The sequence below is a fragment of the Solanum verrucosum genome, unplaced genomic scaffold (assembly GCF_900185275.1).
Source record: "Solanum verrucosum unplaced genomic scaffold, falcon-dt-bn FXZP01000252.1, whole genome shotgun sequence".
Classification (NCBI taxonomy): domain Eukaryota; kingdom Viridiplantae; phylum Streptophyta; class Magnoliopsida; order Solanales; family Solanaceae; genus Solanum; species Solanum verrucosum.
Window position 1 is genome coordinate 1,240,134 of NW_026019988.1, and position 25,608 is coordinate 1,265,741.

The 25,608-nt window shown below is 34.7% G+C and overlaps 4 protein-coding genes across 4 annotated transcripts; 1 reads left to right on the forward strand and 3 right to left on the reverse strand.

The window, feature by feature from the left end:
- Positions 1-1,003: 1,003 nt before the first annotated feature.
- LOC125818709 (leucine-rich repeat receptor-like tyrosine-protein kinase PXC3) lies at positions 1,004-4,788 on the forward strand. The gene is given in 3 exon segments (XM_049498220.1): positions 1,004-2,845; positions 2,848-3,951; positions 4,270-4,788. Coding segments are annotated over 3 exon segments (2,682 nt in total). The 5' UTR covers positions 1,004-1,593; the 3' UTR covers positions 4,596-4,788.
- Positions 4,789-5,866: 1,078 nt separating this feature from the next.
- LOC125818900 (anthocyanidin reductase ((2S)-flavan-3-ol-forming)-like) lies at positions 5,867-9,815 on the reverse strand. Its single transcript, XM_049498411.1, has 5 exons — positions 9,669-9,815; positions 8,320-8,486; positions 7,421-7,633; positions 6,864-7,237; positions 5,867-6,128 (listed from the first exon to the last, which is right to left on the reverse strand). The coding sequence occupies exons 1-5, from the start codon at positions 9,796-9,798 to the stop codon at positions 5,975-5,977; spliced, it is 1,038 nt and encodes a 345-aa protein (XP_049354368.1). The 5' UTR covers positions 9,799-9,815; the 3' UTR covers positions 5,867-5,974.
- On the reverse strand, positions 5,867-18,393 carry LOC125818902 (anthocyanidin reductase ((2S)-flavan-3-ol-forming)-like). The gene is made up of 6 exons (XM_049498412.1): positions 18,186-18,393; positions 17,254-17,414; positions 16,479-16,691; positions 15,939-16,312; positions 15,351-15,486; positions 5,867-5,992 (listed from the first exon to the last, which is right to left on the reverse strand). Exons 1-6 carry the CDS (start codon positions 18,310-18,312, stop codon positions 5,975-5,977), a joined length of 1,029 nt encoding a protein of 342 aa, XP_049354369.1. The 5' UTR covers positions 18,313-18,393; the 3' UTR covers positions 5,867-5,974.
- Positions 18,394-21,337: 2,944 nt separating this feature from the next.
- On the reverse strand, positions 21,338-25,014 carry LOC125819042 (uncharacterized). The gene is made up of 3 exons (XM_049498555.1): positions 24,958-25,014; positions 21,769-21,878; positions 21,338-21,683 (listed from the first exon to the last, which is right to left on the reverse strand). Exons 2-3 carry the CDS (start codon positions 21,860-21,862, stop codon positions 21,547-21,549), a joined length of 231 nt encoding a protein of 76 aa, XP_049354512.1. The 5' UTR covers positions 21,863-21,878; positions 24,958-25,014; the 3' UTR covers positions 21,338-21,546.
- Positions 25,015-25,608: the final 594 nt, after the last annotated feature.

A 25,608-nucleotide genomic window follows, 5' to 3' on the forward strand; every position in this document is an offset into this window, starting at 1 on the left:
AACACATATAATACATGTTTTATTCATGAATAATACAAGTTTAATTCAGTCTATAGATTATTGTCTTGTCTTTCGTTAGTTACGTTTTTCATTTATTCTTAATTTTCTCTTCTAATTCAACTTTAATATTTGTGGAATACATTTTTAATGTAAATTTAATTAATTTTGTAATTTATTATGTCTCTTCATTTGTTACGATTAGATTAGTTGCCTAATTAATTAATTATTGATACAAAATTTATTTAGTCTACGAATCATTAACTACTCTACAAAAGAAAATAGAGAGAGAGAGAAAGGGAAAAAAAGTAAGAGAATGAGCAACAAAAAAAAAAGTAGCAAAAAGAAAAATAAAAGAGAAAGAACAACATAAAGAAAAAAAAAGGGAGAAAGAGGCAAGAGAGAGACAAATCTAATAAAATATATAGTATTGTTATATATTGTTATAAATGGTAATAATTAAAGAGTATATTTAAAATAAGTAATTATTTTTTAAAAGGGATCCACTCAAGTAATTAGCCCATGGAAATAAGTGAAACAAACTGTGTGTATTTCTGTAATGAACTTTGAAAAAAGACTCAAATATGTCATTCGTTAAAAGTTGACTCATTTATGCCATTTTCGTTTGAGAAAAGACTCATCCATGTCATTATCTATTAACTAAAATAGCATAGATGAATCAAACTTTTAACAAATGACATAAATAAGCCTTTTCTCAAAGTTCGATTATGGAGCCTTTCCCTTTCAAAAATACCCAACACACTTTCCCCTCATTTAATACAGAGAAAAAACCACCTGGCCCCCTGAAAATCAGTTACATAATCAACATTGTACCCCCTACCCCCTACCCCCTACCCCACAAACTTCTCTATGTTTGTCCTTTGAAAATCCTATTTTTTTTTTTCCTTTACTGGCTTAATCTAATCTAAAAAGTACTAACAACAATTAGTCCCTTGTTCTTTATTTTTGTTTCTTTAACTCCTTAATACTACTACTATAGTAGTGGTACTATTTTGTTTCAGCTCAGCTAGTCTATCTTCTAGCCTAGACCCAGGTTTTCTGTGTCCTTCTGTTTTTTAGTGTTTTGTTTCTTTCTTTGTTTTCTTCTTCTATACACAATGGCTTTCTTCATTTCTTGATATGGCTTCTTCTTAGATAGTACTCACTTCTACTGTCTACTACATTTTATTTCCTAAATTTAAGGGCTTCCTAGCTTTTTGGTTATTTTCCATTTTCAAGATTCCTCAAATGGAATACTCCCTCACATTTCTTGAGCATTTCAAGACTCAATCTTTTTCACTCTAAACCCCCTTTTGTCTTCTACACCCCACCCCCACAATCTCCAATTCTGCAGAAAGTTTCATGTGATGGATTCTTGATGGGAAAAGGAGGAAGAAGTTGAAGAAAAGGTGTTTTCTTTGTAAACAACCTCATAACCATTTCAAAGATTCGATCTTTTTCACTGCAAACCCCTTTTTTCACCCCCCCCTTAATCTCATCAATGGATTCTTGATTGTTCTATCTGGTTGTTTTGGAGGGAAAAGGAGGAAGAAATTGAAGAAAAGGTGTTTTCTTGAAAAAAAAAATAACTCAAGAATGGCACTTTTGAGGTTTCTGTTAACTGTGTTTTTTCTAGTTGGTTTGTTATCAAGATTCCAACTTGTGAATTCCCAGTTGGTTTTTCATGATCAAGATGTAGTGGAAGCAATTGGGAAAGAGCTATCAGTACCTGGATGGGGTGTGATGAACACAACTGATTTCTGCTCTTGGCATGGAGTTATTTGCAGCTCAAACAGTTCAATGGTGGAAAGACTTGATCTTTCTGGTTTTAGATTACAAGGTAATGTAACTCTAATATCTGAGCTCAAAGGTTTAAAGTGGCTAGACCTTTCTAATAATAACTTCCAAGGTTCTATTCCATTTGCATTTGGGAATTTATCTGAGCTTCAATATCTTGATTTGTCTTTTAACAAATTTGGAAACTCAATACCTAGTGAATTAGGTAAGCTCAGAAGCCTTAAGGCATTGAACCTTTCGAAAAACTGGCTCACAGGAGCTATACCTGATGAGCTTGAGGGGTTAGAGAATTTGCAAGATTTTCAAATATTTACTAACAACTTGAATGGTTCTATCCCAATGTGGATTGGTAATTTGACCAATCTTAAGGTTTTTGCTGCTTATGAGAATGAATTTAGTGGTGGTGTTCCTGTTAACTTAGGATTGTACTCTGATCTTTCTTTGTTGAACCTTCACTCAAACCAGCTTGAAGGTACTATTCCTGAGAGCATTTGTGCTAATGGGAATCTTGAATTTCTTGTTCTAACTCAGAATAAGTTGACCGGAACGATTCCTGATTCGATTGGGAATTGTAAAGGACTTTCTAGTATTAGAATTGGGAATAACAAGTTGATTGGAGGTATCCCTAAATCAATTGGGAATATCAGCAGTCTTACTTATTTTGAAGCAGATAGTAATAGTTTGTCTGGTGAAATTGTCACCGAGTTCGCGAAATGCTCAAATCTCACTCTTCTTAATTTAGCTTCAAATGAGTTTAATGGAACTATTCCTCCTGAGTTTGGTCAGCTTAACAGTTTGCAAGAATTGATTGTTTCTGGTAATAACCTTTATGGAGAGATTCCAATATCAGTTCTTAAGTGCAAGAATCTCAATAAGCTTGACTTGAGCAACAACAAGTTCAATGGTACCATACCGGCAGATATCTGCAATACGTCCAGATTGCAATATTTGCTGTTGGGGGAGAACTCGATTCGAGGGGAGATACCTCATGAGATAGGGAATTGTGTAAAGTTGCTTGAGTTGGAAATGGGGAGTAATGAACTTACTGGAAGTATCCTCCTGAGATTGGTCATATGAAGAACTTGCAGATTTCGTTGAATTTGAGTCATAATCGTCTCCACGGAAAATTGCCTCAGGATTTAGGAAAACTTGACAAGTTGGTTTCTTTAGATGTATCTGATAATCAGCTCTCTGGGAATATTCCGCCGGCATTGAAGGGCATGCAGAGTTTGATAGAGGTTGATTTTTCGAGCAACCAATTCACTGGTCCAATACCTACTTTTGCACCATTTCAGAAAAGTCCTAATTCAAGTTTTCTTGGAAACAAAGATCTCTGTGGTGATCCTTTGAGTGGTGGTTGTGGGGATTTAAATGGTTATGACCACAGCGTTTACGGTCACAGGGTCTCTTACCGAATCGTTTTGGCTGTTATCGGTTCTGGTTTGGCAGTTTTTGTATGTGTCACAGTGGTTGTTTTGCTGTTCATGATGAGGGAGAAACAAGAGAAAGCTGCCAAGGAAGCAGCTGGAAATACCATTGATGAAATTTCTAGCAAACCAGTAATACTAGCGGGAAACGTCTTTGTTGACAATCTAAAGCAAGCAGTTGATTTTGATGCAGTTGTAAAGGCAGTCATGAAAGACTCGAATAAGATTTGTGTTGGTACTTTCAGCACTGTCTATAAAGCAGACATGCCTTCCGGGATGATTTTGTCGGTGAAGAAGCTAAAGTCAATGGACAAAACTATAATTCATCACCAGAGTAAGATGATCAGAGAGCTTGAAAAGCTTAGTAAGCTCGTTCATGATAATCTTGCTCGTCCTATCGGATTTGGAATCTATGAAGATGTCGTTCTTCTGTTGCATGAATATTATGCCAACGGAACGTTGACTCAATATCTTCATAACTCTAGCCAGAAACCTGAATATAAGCCCGACTGGCCAACAAGACTTGCCATTGCCACTGGAGTTGCAGAAGGATTGGCATTCCTTCATCATGTTGCTATCATCCATCTTGACATTTCTTCCGGGAATGTGCTTCTGGATTCTAATTTCAGGCCTTTGGTTAGTGAAGTTGAAATCTCTAGGCTTCTCGATCCATCTAGAGGGACTGCAAGTATTAGTGCTGTTGCTGGTTCATTCGGATATATTCCTCCAGGTACATATCATTTGAACACACATACTCCCTCTGTTTCAATTTGTTTGTATGATTTTAACTTGACACAAAGTTTAAGAAAGTAAAGAAAACTTTTGAATCTTGGTGTCTTAAACTAAAGATATGTAGAATGTACCAAACTGCCTTTTAATCTTGTGGTCTTAAACATGTCACGTGAAAAGTTTGAATTTAAAAGTTGCCAAAAAAGGAAAAAGGCATTCTTTTTTAAGTATGACAAACAAATTGAAACTATTATCTTTCTCTTTTCGTGTTTGTAGAGATTATAAATCTGTAATTGACTTGTTTTTTTTTTCTAAACAGAGTATGCATATACAATGCAAGTAACAGCTCCTGGAAATGTTTACAGCTATGGGGTTGTTTTGCTCGAGATCCTAACCACCCGACTACCTGTTGATGAAGCTTTTGGTGAAGGAATAGATTTGGTTAAGTGGGTACATGGTGCACCTACAAGGGGGGAAACACCGGAGCAGATACTCGATGCAAAGCTCAGCACCATTTCATTTTCTTGGAGAAAAGAAATGTTAGCAGCACTAAAGGTTGCGTTGCTGTGCACTGACATGACACCAGCAAAACGACCAAAGATGAAGAAGGTGGTAGAAATGCTGCAAGAAATCACAGAAAGTTAAACAAAGTTCATATCATCAAATCAAAGTATGTCTTGATCTCTGTCTCTTCATATGTGAATGCTCCTGTAAAAATACAAGCGTACGACATTCTTAGTCGAGAGGACAAAATGGTCGAACTCTTAAGGGTATGATGTGTCTTACTTCAATCATATGATCACCAGTTCTTTTTCTCCAAAACATGTAGATGGAGATGTAGATTAATTTCTCACAAGGAGAATATGTTTACAAATAGCATTATCTTTCATTTTCCAGTTCCCATTTCTGGTACATTGCTTCCAAATCAAGTATAGATTAAATCATAGTGAAAGATTAAGGGAATGCTACTATTCAACATGCAACTTACTTTCTATATTATTCTTCTAATACTAATTAAGAGAAACAAGAACTCAGTATTTAAGGCCTTTAACTGCTTTTGATTACACTTCTTATGAGTCGAGGATCTATCGAAAACAACTTCTCAACCCCACAAAGATAGGAGTAAGGTTTACGTACATGTGTACATTCTACCCTCCACAGACTCCACTTATAGGATTACACCGGGTCTGGTGAGGGTATAGTGTACTCAAACCTTACCTCTACCTTAGAGGTAGAAAAACTGTTTTCGATAGACCCTCGGATCAAGGGAAAAATAGTCCAAAGCAGTCTAGAAAAAGAAGTAATAGGAGTAGCAAAAACATGATAGTAACTACAACAAAATAAGATGATAGTGGGGGTGTAAAAACCAACAGGTAGTAATAGAAATCGAAGGACAAGAAGAAACTACAGGAGCACTACTACAACTACTGTAATCAAATTATCATTGGATCGATGTGATCATCGAGCGCGAGTAATATGTTTCCATATGATTCTACTGCTTCAATCAGCTTGACTTTCCAAATGATGTATTAGTACTCTATTTACTACTTCCTCTGTTCCAATTAGTTTAGTACAGTTTGTGTGGCTATAAGACTTTTGAAACCTTACACATGTTGTAACATTTGCGTGGCTATAAAAGCTTCATATTAACGGCAAAATGTGAAGTTTAAAGTTAATTGTTTCCTAACGTAGAAATGTGTCATTCTTTCCGGAACGGACCAATAAGGAAATATCACCAAACAAATTGGAGCTAGGAGTAGAATATTAGGGTGTTTGTATGTATTCTTCAGTATATACATGTATAGTCATTTAACCATACTTTCACACTATGAAGGATAGAAAAAAACAATACACGGACCATAAAAATTATCCGCACCCTGTGTTTACATCAAAACAATAAATACGCGACATGCGTGTTAGCAAATATTATCACCTTATTTTATTACTTACGATAAATTCATATGATTTGTTACAAACACTCGATACGAGTAAATATTTTTCATATATGAAAATTAAAAGTTCCATTAAGCAGATGATGGTAAGTTAAAAACTCCAATTTCCCTTGCACTTCTAATATTATCATCCAATATTTTCTTCATTTCATATTTGTACACAAAACCCTTCTCCATAAGCTTATTTGATCCCCATTTCACTTCTCTCTTTGGATCATCCAAGTACCTGTTTATAAATGGAAAGATATATAAAATGAAATTCAAAAAATAATTAGCAAAATAATCCTTTAAATAGATATTAAATGATTTGATAGTATAAAAATTCTTTACGTCGTCAATATTAGTTGAACTCAATGTTTATTAATTCATAACCTCAAATGTCTAAGTATGCGCAAAGAAAATTCAAGAACTACATTCAAATCAATTGTGATGGAGTGGTAAGTACTCTGTTATACTTAATGTTAAAGAATGACAAAAGCTCACATTGATGGTTAATGAGATGAGTGGACTAAGACTTGGGCAATCCTCCTCCCTTTAAGCTAGCTTTTGGGGTGTTAGTTAGGTCTACAACCTAATTTCACATGGTATCAGAGCAGGGCCCGTCTCACATAGGGGCCTCCAAAATCAAAATTGCCCACGTACCAAATGCTAAGCACTGGGCGTGAGGTGGGGTGTTAAATAATGACAAAAGACCGCATTGGTGGTTAATGAGATGAGTTGACTTCGTATAAGGCTTGGGCAATCCTCCTTCCTTTGAGCTAACTTTTGGAGTGTGAGTTAAGCCTAAGACCTAATTTCACACATAACTATATATATGTTTTAGATTCAAGCTCTAGAAATGAAGTCACGTTTGGTGGGGAGCGATTTACCTCCAAACCAACGTGTGATAGAATCTGTATTAGTCGGATTCCAAACCAGATACCAGACACCAAATAGTGTAGATGAAATATAAGGTACTTACTTTTGGTTGATATGAAACTCTGGATAGTTTTGTTGATAATAACTTGCAATTTCTGCAGAAGAAACAAATGCACTAGCACACAAGAATCTACCATTCATAGAATCACTATTTTCCATTGAGAAAATGTGAGCTTCACAAACATCTTCAATGTGTATAATTGGAACTTTTCCATCAACCTCTTCTATGAACTTGAGTTGATTGTAATAAATTTCATCACCAGTTACCACTGACAACATATTAGCCATGCTTCTAGAGATATTTGACATGAGTGTTGTTCCTCCAACAAGACCAAAACCTAAGCTCACAACCTCAAATCCATCTTTGCCAAAGTTCAAGATTTCTCTGTCACATGCTGTCTTTGCTTCCACATAAGTCTATACTATTCAAAAAAGGAAATGTTTAGTTTTTTGGTATGCTTTATAGAATTCGAGAATTCTTGTTTAGGTAGTTCATAGAGAAAGACTCGTCTTTTTTAGGGTGGACAGAGTTACATGATACTCGTGTTGGTAGGCAAACTGATCCCGACACCATCATTACTAATAAGAAAGAAATCTTACCATAACAAAATCGTCGCTAAAATGAAAGTGGACATTGAGAGGAGTCCAACATGTTTCATCCATCAAATCTTTGAAGCCATTACCATCATCCTTCATTGGTGAAGCAGCAAGCACAGTGCCTGTATATATAAGCCTCTTCACAGTACCAGACTTTATACAAGACATTACGATATTCTTCACTGATGCAACTGCTGCTTCTACCTGATTCTTGTCCTGTTACAATGTTCAATCCCACCAAAATAAACAAACATAGTATTTGCATATAATAAGTAGTAATATTTGACATATATATATAAAGTATCATAATTTTTGTGACGTTGGTGCCTCGACTATTCCACTGAGTATCTGCTACCTCCCACCAACAGACATACACGAAACTGCCCATCACCAAGCCTTGGTACCAGATAACTCTGTCCACTAAGGCTTGGGCAGATAGGAAGAAATCTCTTAGGTGCTTTTTTTCCATAGGATTTGAAATCGAGACATCATGGTGCTCCACACACTTTATTGACCGTTACGTCACACCCTTGGATGCATGTATACAAAATAAAAATATTCAACAAAACGTGTTCAATTGATCACCCTTTGATGAGTATAGCTCCGACCCTGACGAGCACAAAAAGTGTAGCCTAACAACTGATGTGATAGGTCAAAACCATGGGAGACTAGGTACTTGGTGGAACATAATAGGTGAGCAAGTTGATTCGAACATCACCATTATAAAAAAAAAAATACGTTTTGTTCCTAGTAAGAGATTGTAGGTCCCCGACAACATTAAAATGAAAATAGGAATACATATACTAGTTGGGAAGCAATAATGAAGTTGGTATAATTATCGAGATGCACACAAGCTGACCTGATCGAACATCATCATTATTTTGAAAAATGAAACTAGGTACCTGAAATCCCTCAGAATGTATACAAGGAGTGGCCACATGGAAAACAAACTCACAGCCTGTGATTGCTTGCTCAAATTCTTCTGGTCTATACATATCAGCTTGAAATAACTTCAAATTTTCTTCTGCATTAGGCAAGTTCTTCAACAAGTCTACTTTTGATTTATCCTCTGCAAAATTATCACAAATTATATATATATATATTCGGAATTTACTGATTAGACTAATTCAAATTTGCATGGCGCTAGACTCACTACAAGGCTAAGTGCTTTGAATCTGAAATATCCGGGGAAAATTCACTAATAGTTAATTATTTTTCATCTCGTCATTGAAAAACAATTATTGTCCTGAAGTTTCAAATTCCACACGTGAGACGGGACTCAAGGATGACAATGGTTATTTTTCAAAGATATGGCCGAAAAGAAGCTAGTGGACACCATTTTACCTTTTTTTTTTTTTTAATTTTTAAAGCTTGAACCTGCACTTCTGGTTAAGCTGGAAAGATCAGCTCCATCACACCAAGAACTAGAAATTTCTGGGAAATCTTTCATAAATAAGTATTTTTAGCTTTTACAACAACAATCCCATATATGTAATCTGGAGAGGATAAAGTGTACGTAGAACTTACCCCTACCTCAGAGAGGTAGATAGGATATCTAGGGATGGCAATGGGGCGGGGCGGGGCGGGTTGAGATTAACCCACAAAATTTTTAATCCCCCCTCATAACAATTTTTTTTTTATTTTCAACCCGCTCCACCCTGCCCTCATAAAAATAAATCCATTTTTCCATTAAGTTATATTAATTTAATAGATATGACTTAAAATTTATTCTTTAGAGGTCAATTGGAAAAAATGTAAGAAATTGTATTATTTTCTATTGAACCATTTTGATTTACTATCTTAAAAGAAATTATCTTAATAAATAATGTTCTATCACTCTTATAACAAGTAAAAAATTAAAATTAAATTTGAACCCACATAAAATCACACACACACATCCCTCTCGCCCCGCACAACCTTAAACCTGCTCCGTCCCGCACAACCTTAAACCTGCTCCACCCCGCACAACCTTAAACCCGCTCCGCCCCACATCCTCCCCGCTCCATTGTCATCTCTAAGGCTATCAGTAGCCTTTGTAATTAAAAAAATATATTCAAATTCCACAAGTGAGATTTTAGGACAACAATGACTATTTTTCAAAATCAGGGTGGTAGAGTTCCCAATGAACTCTAATTTCTATGAGAAATTTCCCTTTTCGAAATTTGAACTTGAAACCTCTAGTTAAGGTAAATCTCATCCATCCATACAAGATCACATGATAGGAAAAAAAGAAAAATCAAGAATTACAAACCTAAGTTCCTCAAGGTAGCATGAACTTTGTAGCCTCTTTCAAGAAGTTTTTTCACCAGAAATGAAGCTATGTATCCTGAACCACCAGTAACACAAACCACCATTGAACTTCTACTCTTCTTGTCCACCATAGATAAAACCTTATTCAGCTTTCTCTTCTTTATCTTTCTCAATCAAATCAATAATTTTGTATCTGACTTTACACAACATGTTTGGTTTTCATTGAATGAAAGTAACACTAAAATGGTACTAAAGGACAAAATATGTTTACTGTCATATTTACCTTGCATTTAATGTATGTACTACTCCAACTATTTCCTTTACTTACTGATATTTTTACGCTTTACTTGAGCTGATGATATATCGGAAATCAATCTCGTGAAGGTACATAGAGCCATAGAGGTAAGGTCTGCATAGTGGCGGAGCTAGATTTCCGTAAAGTGGGTTTGAAGTATAAAATAGTGAACACGTAAAAATTATAAGATGAAAAACGGACAGAGATGAAAAAAGAAAATATTAATCTTAACCCGCTAACTTTAACTTGTCTTGTCATGTCGCGTTTATGTTCTTCCTACTTTTATCTTGCTTCATTGAGTTTTTTTTAAAAAAATTTATGCTTTTTTTTTTATATAGTTTTGCAATATTCTATTATATTTTACTTTTTTTAAAAAAATATTCTGAATCAGTGTCCTTTCAATCATATGCTATTATAAAAACAAGGGGTAATGATTGAGTTACTAATATTATAATGCATATTTAGAAGATAAATACATGGTATCATCGTTTTTTAGTTCATTTAATTCAATTTACTAGGTTAGTCATCTATAAAAAAACAAAAGATCAATAAATCAAATAAAATTAGTTTAGTTTTCATCTCTTTCGAAAAAAATGAAAAAATATAGGAAAGAAATACTATGAAATTAAAGAAAGAAAATTCAATTAAATAGATTTTGTTATAAAATATTCATGACTTTTAATTTTTTTTTGTTTGATTAATTTAATTTACTTTATTTTATATAAATATTTTTTCTAACTCAATTTAAAAATTTAATAATTGGTCATCTTTCTTCAATTTAGTACATGGAAAGAGAGCTATGTAGAAACAAACTGAGCAATATAAAATAAGAAGAATAAAAGACAAAATTATAAAGGATGTGGCTAATAAATTTCTATTAAGATAAATTGATAAAAAAAAAAAGAAATATACTCATAAAACCAGAATAAAGAGAAAACCAATGAAAAATAAAATAAAAATAAAGCTACATATTCAACCCAATGAAAAAGTGTCATTGGATTGGGAATCTGAGCCCATCTTAGCCTTTAAAACAGGTGGAAAATGTTGCATGCAATGGGAATCAAACTCAGACCCTTCCAGCCAACAATGAACCCCCTTAACCATTATGCCGTTCTTATCTTCAGTGTTATGGGGGTTCATTTTAATAAACATACTCATAAAATCAGAATTTGACCTTATATATATAATGTAATTTTTTGTCGAAGGGGGTTCAGGTACCCCTAAGCTATACATAGTTTCGCCTTTGGGTCTGCATACATACTAACCTCCCTAGGCTTTACTTGTGGAATTACATCTATCGAATTTGTGGTCCAAACATTTAGGCCAAAGTATTGCTACTACATGCAAATGTACAAATAGGAATAGTACTATACGCTCTCTAGACTCTACTTGTGGATTACATTTATCGAATTTGTGGTCCAAACATTTAGGCCAAAGTACTGCTACTACATGCAAATGTACAGATAGGAATAGAGTACACTGATTTATCCTCACTAGGCTATTTGAATGAGGTCAGAAAAGCATGTAGGTACATATAAAAACTATGTTGCTCGGACTCTCTAAAAATGTTGACATGCTAAGATGTGATCGTTCAAAAATGTAATGTGCATGTCGGCATTTTTGAAGAGCCAAACAAGTTCTTCAACGATAAGGATATATTGGGACCAAATACAAACGGAGGACAAATTTGTCCTATTTCTCACAATTGAATGTCAAATTTGAGCCAATCCAACAATGATAAGCGCATATTTAGGGCCAAATTCAAACGAAAGGCAAACTTGTTATGCTGTTGAGGGGCATTTTTTTCCCTTTCTTTAGTGTATATGTTTCAAAAAGAATCAACAACAACATACTAAGTATAGTTTCTAAAAAGTGGAAGTTTGATGAGGGTAGAGTATATGCAGACCTGTCACGATCCAAAGATAGACGTGACGACACTAGTCTATTCCCACCAAGACAAAACAACCTCAACCCAACGAAACGAAACGAAACAAAAGCGGAAAAGAAACAAGAACAAGATAAAAATGGAAAACTTATTTTAAAACCCCAAAACATGGTTGTCACATGTACAAGCCACTAATACATAAAGTGCGGGAATTAAAAAAAAGTACAAGTCTCAATGCTTTGTTTCCCAAATAGAACAAAGCATAACGAAAAGGAAAAAGAGGGTCTGCCTGGATGACAAGCAGCTACCTTTCAAGTCCTTCAACAAGCCTCGAGAAAAGGGAAGAAGAAGAAGAAGAGCAATCACACAATACCAGGCTCGGGACCTACACAAGTGTAGAAGCAAGGAGTGAGTACCAAACAACACAGTACTTAGCAAGCAACCTGATAAATAAAACATACTAACTAGAAATCGATTCATCCCAACTAAACCTCCTCAAACTACAACCTGCATAGAACTCAGCCAACCTAATGGTGCTACAATACACAATTTACAAGGCTTAACCACAAAGTTCAATAGTCATAGCTCAACAACCAACATGCATCAAGTATACCAATCACAAGTAACGAGTAGTTCAAACACATGTAACAAGTAGATCAATCACAAGTATAAAATGCATCAAATCACAATAATCAACTTTTTTTGGAACCATTTTCCTTCGGCACAAAATCACTAGTCGGAACCATTTTCCATCGGCTTTATATAACATCACTTGCCTGAACCATTTTCCCCTGGCTTTATATCATATCACTAGATGGAATCATTTCTCATTGGCTTTATATCACATTAGTAGCCGGAACCATTTTCCACAAGTTTTATATCACATCACTAGTCAGAACTATTTCTCATCGGCTTTATATCACATCACTAACCAGAACCATTTCCTTTATGCACAATATCACTAGTCGTAACCATTTTTCATCGACTTTATATCACATGTATCATCACAATGTACGACAATCAATGCACATAACCAATTTCCCTTTCAAATTATGTCCAAAGTCACACAATCTAATTCAATCACGTAAGCACAAGAAGATTCTGGAAATAACAATACCCAGTTCATACTCTTTGAAAAATGGGCCAATCAACTCAAAAACCCAATTTCGATAATGAGATTTAATCCAAAAATTTTCACTTGAAAACATTACCTAAGGCATTTGGAACTCATTGGTGAAACCATTTCGAAAAAGGAGTTAAAATCAGTTCACAATCACCATTTTAGTTTAGAACTCAAGTTCTTGAAAAACCTTGCCATTTGCCAATCAAAATCTCAAGTTTTGATGTTAAAATCCATGAATAAGTAAAGGAAAATGAAGTTTTAGGGTCACAAAAGCTTACCCAAACGATTTAGCACAAGAAATCTCTTCAAAATTGCCTCAAAGGGTTTTACCAAGCTCAAAATGAAAAGTGGAGATTAAACCCCGAAATTTTAGACCAAAAACCCCTCTCTAATGTTGCAAAAACGACCCAGATTCGCTTAAGCGAATCCCAAAAAATCGGGGATCTCGCTTTTGTGAATCGAGCTTAACTTAAGCGATCATCGCTAAAGCGAGCCCTAGTTCACTTAAGCGAACCCCGCCCAAAAGGTCAGTCTCGCTTTTGCAAGGTGGCTTTCTTCTAAAGTGAAGATCGCAAAAGTGAAGGCCCTCTACAAATGTGAGGACTGCAGAAGAAAAAACATCAGCCAACATAAAAATCATCGAAAAGACTCTCAGAATAATCCCGTACACACAAATAATATAAGCAAACTGACTATACTCGACTTTACAGACTCAATGGAACCATCGAAACATAAATCAGAGGTCTCCTTGACCCAAAACTCGTGAAAGTCATAGAAATTAGCATAACGCCTAAAAAGGCCAAAACAAACTCGGGACCTCTGAAAAATCAACCAAGACTTCATCTAGGCATAAAATCATCCACTGAATCCAACGTAACTCTCGAAATTCCTATCAGATCATCCGAATCTCGAATGTTGACCAAAGTCAATCTAAAGGCTAAAATTTCATAAATTTCAACTTAGGGCCTCATATCGAAAACTCTCATAGACCAATTTCCACATTCCGGGACTGACGAAATTAAAGGAATTCCATTCTGACACTTGAAACTCCAAAAGACACCAAAAATCATTTTTTAACAACTTTAGCCTTTCAAACTCAAAACTTACAAAAATTCACAACTCAACCAGAAATAGCTCAGGGTCAATATCGAGAGGGGCAAAATGGCAATTTTATGAAAATATCCAAAAATGACAAACCGGGTCATTACAAGACCATACCCCTACCTCAGAGGTAGAGAGATTGTTCCGATAGACCCTTGATTTAAGGAAAAATAATCCAAATTAGTCCCGAACAAGAAATAATCGAAGTAAAAGAATGAACGGATAACATAAATAATAACAACAATAGTAGATAGTAACAAAACAGAACTACAACAAAACAACATGATAATCGAGGTATAAAGAGCAACTAATAGTAACAAAAATTGAAGGACAAGAAACTATGGGGGCAATACTATGACTACTAATATGAATAGACAAAAAGACAACGTTCTGCTTCCTACTAACCTCCGCAATCCGTGTCTTCGATCCCTTCCTATCTAAGGTCACGTCCTCGGTAAGTTGACTCTGTGCAGGTGTAGTCTAATCACCTTTCCGCAATACTTCTCTGTTCTTCTTCTACTTCTCTTGAAATCATCCATAGCCAACGTCTCACACCTCTGTACTGGGGCATCCGTGTATCTCATTTTCACATGACTGAACTATCCAGTCTTACTTTCTGCATCTTGTCCTCCACCGAAACCACTCCCACCTCGTCACAAATATCCACATTTCTAATCCCATCTCTTTTAGTATGCTCACACATCCATCGCAACATCCTCATATTCGTAACTTTCATCTCCTGAACGTAAGTTATTATCTAGCCAACACTTCGCCCCATACGACAAAGTTTGTTCTAACCACCACTCTATGGAACTTGCCCTTAAGTTTGGGAATACCTTCTTATCACAAGAGTCCGAATGCAAGCATGCATTTCATTCACCATGCACCAATATGATGGGTGACATCCTCGTCAATCTCCATGTTCCCTTGGATAATAGACCTAAGATACTTGAAAGTACCTCTCTTTTGGATGACTTATGTATCAAGTCTGATTTCCCTATGAGCCTCATGCGTTATGTCGCTAAACTTTCACTCCAAATATTTTATCTTGTCCCTGTTCAACTTGAACCTTAATGAATGTCACGTTTATATCTTCCTCCAATGAAAAATTATATAGTCATATATATTTTGACATATTTAATCCCACAAGTTTCAAAAAATGTCATAACAACACAAATATTATGACATATCTAGACCACAATTTTAAAAATATTCATTTATTTCTTAAATTGTTCATGTATGATAATTAAAAGTTCCCATATTAAGTAGATGATGGTAGTTTGAGAACTCCAAGTTCCCTTGCACTTCTAATATTGTCATCCAATATCTTCTTCATGTCATATTTGTACACAAAACCCTTCTCCATGAGCTTATTTGATCCCCATTTCACTTCTCTCTTTGGATCATCCAAGTACCTGTTTAATTGAAAGATTCAAAACAAACTTATTAGCAAAACTAATAATCCTTCAGATATATTAAAATGAAGCACTTTTAGTCTACTTTTACAAACTTGAAGGATTACATTTTAAACTTATATACACCAACAACATAAAGAAATTTCACACTATCATTATAGATTCCAATTTTAACAGAGCGGTAACTCTGTTCTGCTGGTTACTGATCCATATATGTTTGCCATGTATGCACAAAGAAAACTCAAGAACTACCTCCAATATCAATGTGGTAGGATGACAAGTACTCTTTTATACTTAATCAGACATCACGGGTTCAAACTCCGAAAATGAAGTTGTGTTTGGTATGGAGCACTTTACCACCACATCAACATGTGATGGAAACCGGATTAGTCGGGTTCCAAACCAGATACGAGACACCAAAAAAGAGTGTGGATGAAAGATAAGGTACTTACTTTTGGTTGACATGAAATTCTGGATAGTTTTGTTGATAATAAGTTGCAATTTCTGCAGAAGAAACAAATGCACTAGCACACAAGAATCTACCATTCATAGAATCATTATTTTCCATTGAGAAAATGTGAGCTTCACAAACATCTTCAATGTGTATAATTGGAACTTTTCCATCAACCTCTTCTATGAACTTGAGTTGATTGTAATAAATTTCATCACCAGTTATCACCGACAACATAGCAGCCACGCTTGGTGAGATATTTGACAAGAGTGTTGTTCCTCCAACTAGACCAGAACCTAAGCTCACAACCTCAAATCCATCTTTGCCAAAGTTCAAGATTTCTCTGTCACATGCAGTCTTTGCTTCCACATAATTCTATACCATTCAAAAAGAAAATGGTCCAGTCTGTGTTAGTCTTGGTGGACAGAGTTACATGATACATGTGTTGGTACGTAGAAGATAACAAACATCAAGAGGAATAGTCTAAATAGACGCAAACTGACCCCAACGCCATCGGTTACTAATAAGAAAGAAATCTTACCATAACAAAATCATCACTAAAAGGGAAGTGGACATTGAGAGGAGTCCAACATGTTTCATCCATCAAATCCTTGAAGCCATTGCCATCATCCTTCATTGGTGAAGCAGCAAGCACAGTGCCTGTATATATAAGCCTCTTTACAGTACCAGACTTTATACAAGCCATTGCAATATTCTTCACTGATGCAACTGCTGCTTCTACTGGATTCTTGTACTGTTACAATATTCAATCCCACAAAAATAAATATATATATATAAATAACTTAATCAAATTCCATAAGCGAAACCAGAAATTCTGTTAAGGTTGTTCAAGATTTAATATCATTTTCATACGAGAAGTATTTGACTGAACACCCTACTCCAACTATAGCTAAGCTAGTTAGCAAACCAATGTAATGCTCCGTTTGTTTCTATTTGTTTGTCTGGTTTCGACGTGACACGAAGTTTAAGAAAGTAAAAAAAACTTTTGAATCTCGTGGTCTTAAACTAAGCATAGGTAGTGTGTACCAAAATACTTTTTAATATTGTGATCTTAGACGTGTCATGTAGAAAGTTAAAATTAAAAAACTGTCAAAAAAAAGGAAAGAGACATTTTTTTAAAACAGATTACTAAAAAGAAAAGTAAGACGAACAAATGAAAACGGAGGGAGTATGTAAGAACCATGGGAGACCAAGTATCTCGGTGGAGTACATATACTTGTGCAAACACAATTAGAAGTCGGTGAAATTATCGAGGTGCAAACAAGCTAACCCCGAACGACATTAAAAATAGGTACCTGAAATCCCTCAGTATGTAGAAAAGTAGTGGCCACATGGCAAACAAATTCACAACCTTGGATTGCTTGCTCAAATTCTTCTGGTCTATCAGCTTGAAATAACTTCAAATTTTCTTCTGCATTAGGCAAGTTCTTCAACAAGCCTACCTTTGATTTATCCTCTACAAAATTATCACAGTTTATGAGTCTTTTACACCATCCTGCATGATATTTGAAATTTACAAATCCGACTAATTTGGATTTGTGTCATGTACAGTTGTGGCAGAGACAAAATTTTTACTATGTAGTTCAACTTACTATATTTACATAAAATTAACCTTACATATACAAGCCGATTTCCCTCTAAGGCGTTTAGATGAATAACCTTCCTTCCTCCTCCATCTAGCTCTGCCTCTACGTAGGACTTAAGGGGTAAGGGCTCTTCCGTCCCCCGTCCCATCAACAATATAATTCATTTCAACAACAATAACAACATACTTAGAATAATCTCACTTGTGGGGTCCGAAAGGGTGGAGTGTACGCAGACCTTACCCCTACTTTTGTGAGGTAAAGACGTTGTTTCCGCCCCCTCCCTCTTGCTTCGCCGCTAGTGTAGGGCCCATTAAAGGATAAGGGATCTTTAACAGAAAATTCTAAGGAAAAACAAATCACATATAGCCACTGATATACTATCCTAGAGTTTCATATTCCACAAGCAAAACTATTTTTATCAAATCCATGACTTAGCTTATAGTATATGCCTTAATGGCGAGGGATCTCATCCATCCCATCAACAACAGTACAATTCATTACAACGTACAACATACTCAGTATAGTCTCATTAGTGAGGTCTGAAAAGGATGGAGTGTACACAGACGTTACTCCTACCTCGACTCGAGACAATTCATAGATTTAAAAAAAAAAAAAGAGAAGTAAAATCAAGAATTACATACCTAAGTTCCTAAGGGTGGCATGAACTTTGTAGCCATTTTCAAGAAGTTTTTTCACCAGAAATGAAGCTATGTATCCTGAACCACCAGTAACACAAACCACCATTGAACTTCTATTTTTATCCTCCATGGATAAATCCTTATTTTTCTCTATTTGTATTATTTCTTCAAAGATTTCTGACTTTTAAAGCCACACTTTTAATTGGTATATTTTGCATGATCCTTTCTGACGTTGTAAGCAGCCTTGACCTGGTCCAATGGAAAGGGAAAGCTAAAAGAAAAGAGAGTTTCAATCCACAAATGATCCGATACATATAAAGATGTCTTATTTTATGTAGCAGTGTTTGATTTGACACGATTTTTTATATAAAAAAAACGAAGTTTGTGATTTAAAATAAGTCGGTGAATATTTATGTAACTATTAATCATCTCAGCAGCAATAACAATAATATATTCACTATGATCTCGTAAGTGAGGTCTCGAGAGGATGGAGTGTATACAGACTTTGTAGGATCTTTGATGGAACATAGCGGGCCCCCAGTGGGAGGCTCGCACGGTCTGAGCAGAAAGTTGCTAATAGATAGATTATTTTTGATAGATCGTTGACTCAAATGACTATTAATCATTAAGGTAAAATGAGAATTTGAAGAAAAAATGAAAAATTAAGTATGACAAATAAATTGAGACGGAGAGAATAGGATTTAACTTTACATGCACTAACGGTGTATTTTTTTTCTTATTTATATATTTTAACATGTTATAACAGCCTAATTTTTTAAGTTATTAATTGCACATTTAATGAGTGATTACTAGTACTTCCTCCGTTTCAAAAAGATTGGTCTGGTTTGACTTGGTACGAAGTTTAAGAAATTAAAGAAGACTTTTGAATCTTGTAGTCTTAAACATGCCACGTGGAAAGCAAAAAGTAAAATGTTACCAAAAAAGGAAAGAGGTCATTTTTTTGAAACTGACTAAAAAGGAAAGGAGGTCATTCTTTGTGAAACGGAGGGAGTAATAGTTATTTCCTCAAAAGATGTGATATTATAAATAATATTTTACACTACAAGTGTCAAATTCTAGAAGAAGTCTTTATTGTAGTGGTACAGCTAGTGGGTTTCTTTTGTCTATATTATAATCTATAGTATATTGCCCACAACCAGGGGCGGCTCAACGCAATCGGAGGCCTAAAGCAAATTTCAACTAGAGGCCTAAAATCTAAATAAACTTCATATGCATTAATTTTTTTTTTTTTTTAAAAAACTTACATTTTTAAATGCAAAGCATACTTAATGTTTTTTTTATAAATGATTTATTCGATTTCTTTTACAATTATTAGCTTTAGATAAGATTTTATCAATTCAACGTTGAAAAACATTTCTTACTCGGGCAATTATTATATGAATTGTTAACATAAAATTTGATTCAAGAAGTTGATAATTTTGTATACCCCACATTTTACTATGCTTGTTGTAATGCTTGAAAATCTAAGAAGAAATAGAAAAAGAATTTACAATTCACTCAACACTTTTCGACTATTGATTCATATTTTTAATAGAATATTACTCTAACTTATCAAAAATTTAAAAAAGAGAGTGTAAAAGGAGTTAAAAGAATAAAATAATGTGAATATTAGTGTAGTGTAAGAAAATAAAACATTTTTTCTTGATTTCTTCTATTTAAATGGAATTAAAGAGAATAAAATATATATGCCTTTTAAAATATATATATTATCATAAATAATCAATCTTTTCTATAAAAATTTAACACATAATTTATTATTGATAAAAAATTGAGGCCCCCTAAAATTGGGGGCCTAAGGCCAATGCCTTATTCAAATAAGCATAGAGCCGGCCCTGCCCACAACTAACGGTAACCTTTTGTTGTTTCTCTTTTTCATCTTTTAATCGACTTCTTGTGGTTTACACATGTACTAGTTATTGGAAACGTGCACTGATTTGTTTTATATATAGAGATGGATTCACATTTATATATAGGGGTGTACGTGCATTCATTAATTTTGGATTTTTTTTTTATATGTATATAGTGCACCCAAGAGAAGTATATGAGTGCCCTTATTCTGTTGGTACAAGTTAGGAGAACCATCCTTGAGGCCTAAGTTTGAATCTAGATAAAACCCTTTTTAATTGTTTTTATTTAAAGTTTAGCTAGGTAATATTGGTGCACCTGAAATCTTTAAATTCTGGGTTCGCCTCTCTCATACAAATATATAAATTTTGTATCGGCCTAATTTCATGTTTACCTAGGTAATATTGATGCACCCGAAATTTTTAAATTCGGAGTTTGCCTCTCCCATACAAATATATTAATAGCATATACATCGATTTCGTCTTTACCTTTTTGAAGAACTTATTAAATATGACCATTTAAAAAACATGTATTTGTTATTTTTTAATGACACATCTTCAAATTCTTCACTTTAATAATAAACAATAGAATCTGAATGTAGTCATTGTAGAATGAAACATTTTGGTTACATTGTTTTATATCAATGTCACAAAATTACAATCAATAGTAAGGCACAAAGATTCATTTGTCTTAAAATTGCACAATAGTTTGGATAGAGTGGACGTTCGTATTGTTGAAATGAAAATGATTTTTTTTTAATTTTCAAAGCCGAAGAAATTATTGGAGTTTGATTGAATTGAATTTTTGGAGTTTAATTTTGGATCAATCGATTTGAGTTTATCAAAAAAAAATTCAATTTTAACTTTTGAACCGGCAGGCCATAACAATCAACAACCTCAATCACCTACTAGGAGGTACTAAATCCAATATCCATAAATTATAATCCAAAAAATAAATAAATAAGATTTTGGGTTGACCCAAACTGTGCCCACCCACCCACTACACTTGGCTGGCCTCTTACTGTGTTTATTTTATTTATATTTCAAATCTCGTGAAAATCCTTACTCCGACCACAGTATTTGGGATGCAACAAGCCACTAAAAGCTGAACACAAGTGTAGGATATCTCCCCTCCAATGAGCTGTTCATAGACATGCAAGGATTATGCATTTGCAGCTAAACCAACTAAAGAATTCACAAGCATGGGGCAAATATATCAACGAAAAAGACATAGTAGTAGTGCAGAAGAACCAAGAACTAACATACAGCTTGTTCAGTACACAGGCCCGCTAACTGAACAAATTTTTTATTGTAACATATGTCAAATCTGTTTTGATTGTTTGTAACATACGTCAAATCTTCTTATAAGTGAGAAAAATGACTTCAATATCGTCTGAATCAAGCGTAGGAGCAAAAAACCTTGCTCAAAACTGAAGAATGGTTCGATCTCAAATGTAATCTGTTGAGGGGGAAAAAACAGCACAAGTCAACTATCTAAATCAAGACTTGACAATGTAATTCTGTCGGCTGATGGGGTTCATGACCACTGGGGGACCAGCAGTGCGAGGCCATGCCTGGAATTTCTTGTCTGTTTCTTTCCACCAATCGGTGTTGGTAACAGTGCTTGGAGTAGTACCTGTTTTGAGATACCACAAGTCGACTGTCAGAATAGCAGAGGCAGTTTCATGATCAAAGAACTAACGAAAAGAACTAGAACTTGCCTCCAAACAGTTTCCCGTCAGAAATAACAGTGTCACAAACATATGCAACGACAAAAGATCCAGCGATAGAACCAATGATGTACTTGGTAGCCATCTTGGAGCTCCTAAAGCTAGAAGATACCATAAAACCATAGTAAGAAAACAGTTTTTTTTGCCATTCAACATCAAAGCATTCAATTATTACACAATAATATCTCAAGATATAGTTCATAGAAGATCTTTTTACACCATCATGAGGCTGCAGATTCAATTGTATGTTTCAACGGATTATCTCAAGCTACAGCACATATGTAATCTTTTTGCCACCATCATGTGACTTGGGACGTGATGGAAGTATAACTAAAAGATTTTCTCAAGGTACTGATGAACTGCGTGATTTAGTAGCCTACTGTATGATATACCATTCAAATCTATAAAGACAAGAACATACAGCTACATACTTGAAATCTTCAAACTAAAACTATATTTCTTGTCATACTCTAACAAAAATCAAAATGTTAGTTCAATAAAACAGGGGAATCTTAGAGGATAATACCCTCTTGCATATGGTGGTCAGTCTGGAGGGAGAGAAATGGAAGGTGTTTTGAAGACAAAATCAGATCAGTCCATGATGTGAAATGGAACTGCCTGGAGACTTTATTTTTTTGGTGTAAACAGAACTGTATAGAGGAAATAGAGGAGTTAGTAGAATTTCTAGGAGCTTTGTAAAGCTAGAGTCTACTTGCTTTGTAACTTGTTTCTGATGGTGGCCAGCATTCCCAATGCTGATGCTGAAGAATACAACATTACTAATCCTCAATAAAAACAAGGGAATCTTAGAAGCTCAGTTGGTTGGCTACCAAAGTCGTGAGGGTTCGATTTCCTACCTTGTAATCCCCTCCTCCCCGTTTCCCCTACCCCCCCACTCCCCCCACCCCATTTTATTTATTTATTTTAAAAAATAAAAATAAGTTCAGAAAAACAGGCAACAGAGCAGAGTGAAGGAAGAAAAAGATGTTGAATCACAAGTCCTAGAAAAAGCATATACTCCTTCCATTCATGCTGCAGTAGAAGAGTGAAGGAAAGAAGGCATCTATTTCCTCTTTCTACCATACTTTTGGGGACGGTTGAAAATACTACATGAGGACTTCATCAGAAAAATACTACTCTCTCTGTGCCCAATTTATGTGGCACCCTTTCCTTTTAGTCTGTCCCAAAAAGAATGTCAACTTTCTATAGCCACACAAATGTCTAAGGTTTGTTTTAGACCACTAGTTTCAAAAGTCTTTCCTTTTTCTTAAATTGTGTCAAGTCAAACGGTGCCACATAAATTGGGACGGAGGGGGTTCATGAGTATGTTGTGCATCTTCCCATTTTAGTTCCTAAAAAGCTAGTGTGGGAAATAGACCTTATTCAGCCTACTAACCCTCTTTCTTTTCCACTGAAACATAGCATAAATCATTTGCAGAATATAGAACGGAACTCATGCCAGCACTAGATTGGTTAATGTCTACAACCCATTAGCAATCAACTGGAGTGCCAAATGCAAATAGGGGAAAAGAAAAAAAAGGATAAAAATAGGAAAACATAAACGCAGACGAAAGTGTGTTCACGTTCAATTAAGTTTCATTTATCTTCGTTATAAGGTTCATATTTCAAAATCACATCTGAGTGTCTACACCTACCCACAAGGCTCAACTAGATCAACAGTTCCTTCCAAGTTCCAATTAATCCATCATAACATTCTGTTAATGCTCCCATTGATATATGTTTTGGACACAAAATATACTACTTCAGATATGATTGCATTTAGGGTGCTATGAATTTTGGTTAATTCGATATGCAAAGGTGAAACTTCTTTTTGAACAATTAAAAAAATCTATACCACATCAAGAAGAGAACATAAAGAGAAGAAATCAACTTCTATTAGCACTATTCCAGTACCTCAAAAATCAAGGCAATAATCACTTCCATAATATATGATTCATAAAATCGCTTCTTTATGAATAAACAGACAATTACTCATCGATCCAAGCAGCTAGAAATACACAGAGAACGACTTAATGTATTAGATCAATCCTATTCTACCTCCTCTTCCCTTTCAGACGGGTGGTTAATAAGTACAAAATAATAAAGCAGAACTCATTAACCTAACGATGCTTTACAAATTGGACAATGTTCAATAGAAACCTACAACAAATCATGAAGAGACACGACGAAAACAGCCATGCATAGCTCGTGAAAAGACACAACATACAGACATTCCATCTTCCCCAGCCAACAAAGTAAATACACAACATTTGATTCATTTATCTTTTACTGACATGTACATCAGTCAGTTAATACAAAACAAAGGGAAGCGACAAATTAACTAAAACCATTCACATCCCAGAGTAAAATATTAAAAAAGGAACCATATCATGACTGCTCCGACTTCCAAGAAGCATTTCCCAGAACCAATGAAAAATATAAAATTTAGGTTAAGGAGCAACAAGTATGAACCATACTAAACATATTGAGCTCTTCATGAAGCATTAACCTCTACCATAGAAAGCCAAACAGATGATGACCCATCAATCCTAACCACTCAAATCGCATTGATAACGATAAAAAGTAATCAAACTAATCATATAGAACTCTACAGGAAGCATTAACCCATCATTCCAATTTTCCAAAAAAGCAAGCTAGGCTTCAACAGAAACCAAACAGATGAAGACCCATTAATCCTAACCACTTAAATCCCACTGATAACAATAAAAAGTAATCAAACTAATCATATTGAGTTCTTCATGAAGCATTAACCTATACCATAAAATACAAAATTCATACCAAATATCAAACTTTTCTCCAATACAAACTAAATATAAATGACCTATTAATCCTAAACACCCAAATCACACAAATAATGGTTAAAACTTAAATCAAATAAATCATTTTATAACCCCACCAAGCACCATAAACCAACACCCAATAAGATCAATTCACATCAAGATTCAATCCATCGCTACACTATAAACAAAACAGAAAACGCCCATCAATCCAAACAGCATAGATCACACATAAAAATGTAATATTGTCCCTAAGAAGCAATAAAATCAAATACCCAACTCAAATAACAAACATGGTGGCACAAGATTTGCAATAAATCTATACATGTATAGAGAAAAAAACAAGGGGGTGGGGGGTGGGGGGTAGGGGGTGGGTATTTACCGTGATGAAGAGCAGAGAGAATGGAAATCAAAGAGACTGCAGATGTAAAAAAAATTGTTCTTTGCTTAATGTTCTTCTCGAGTAGAATTTTATAGAAGGGTTTTCTAAGGTCAAAACGACAGCGTTTTGATGTTTATATTGTGAAAGTGATGTCGTTTTGATTGTATTTTTTGTTTTTAGAATGGGTCAAAAATGGGAGTTGGAATCAAGTTTTGGGCCCAGGCTCAAATTTGTTTTCTTTTATTTTGTTTTTGAGATAGTTTCAAAATATACAATAAAGTAATTAGTTTACAACGAATAAAATGTCATTTTATTTACATAAAAAATAGTCAAAATGATTGGAATTATATATTAACTATACTATAGCTAGTGAAAAGTTATAGAAAGTATACATTGACTATACAATATAGCGTACATATATATGAGTTATACAGTGACTATACATTATGATACACTAAAAAAAAATTAAACATAGCTTAACTATACATGAGTCAATCTCGATCAACTTGAAATCACCTCTAAATAGTCTCAAACTTTAGATATGAAAATATCTCGATGTTTCGAGTCTCTTGATATATAATTCGCTCAAAACGATTCACGATTGCGATACGTCAAATTTTAAAGAAAAAAAACAATGAAGAACAAAAAACA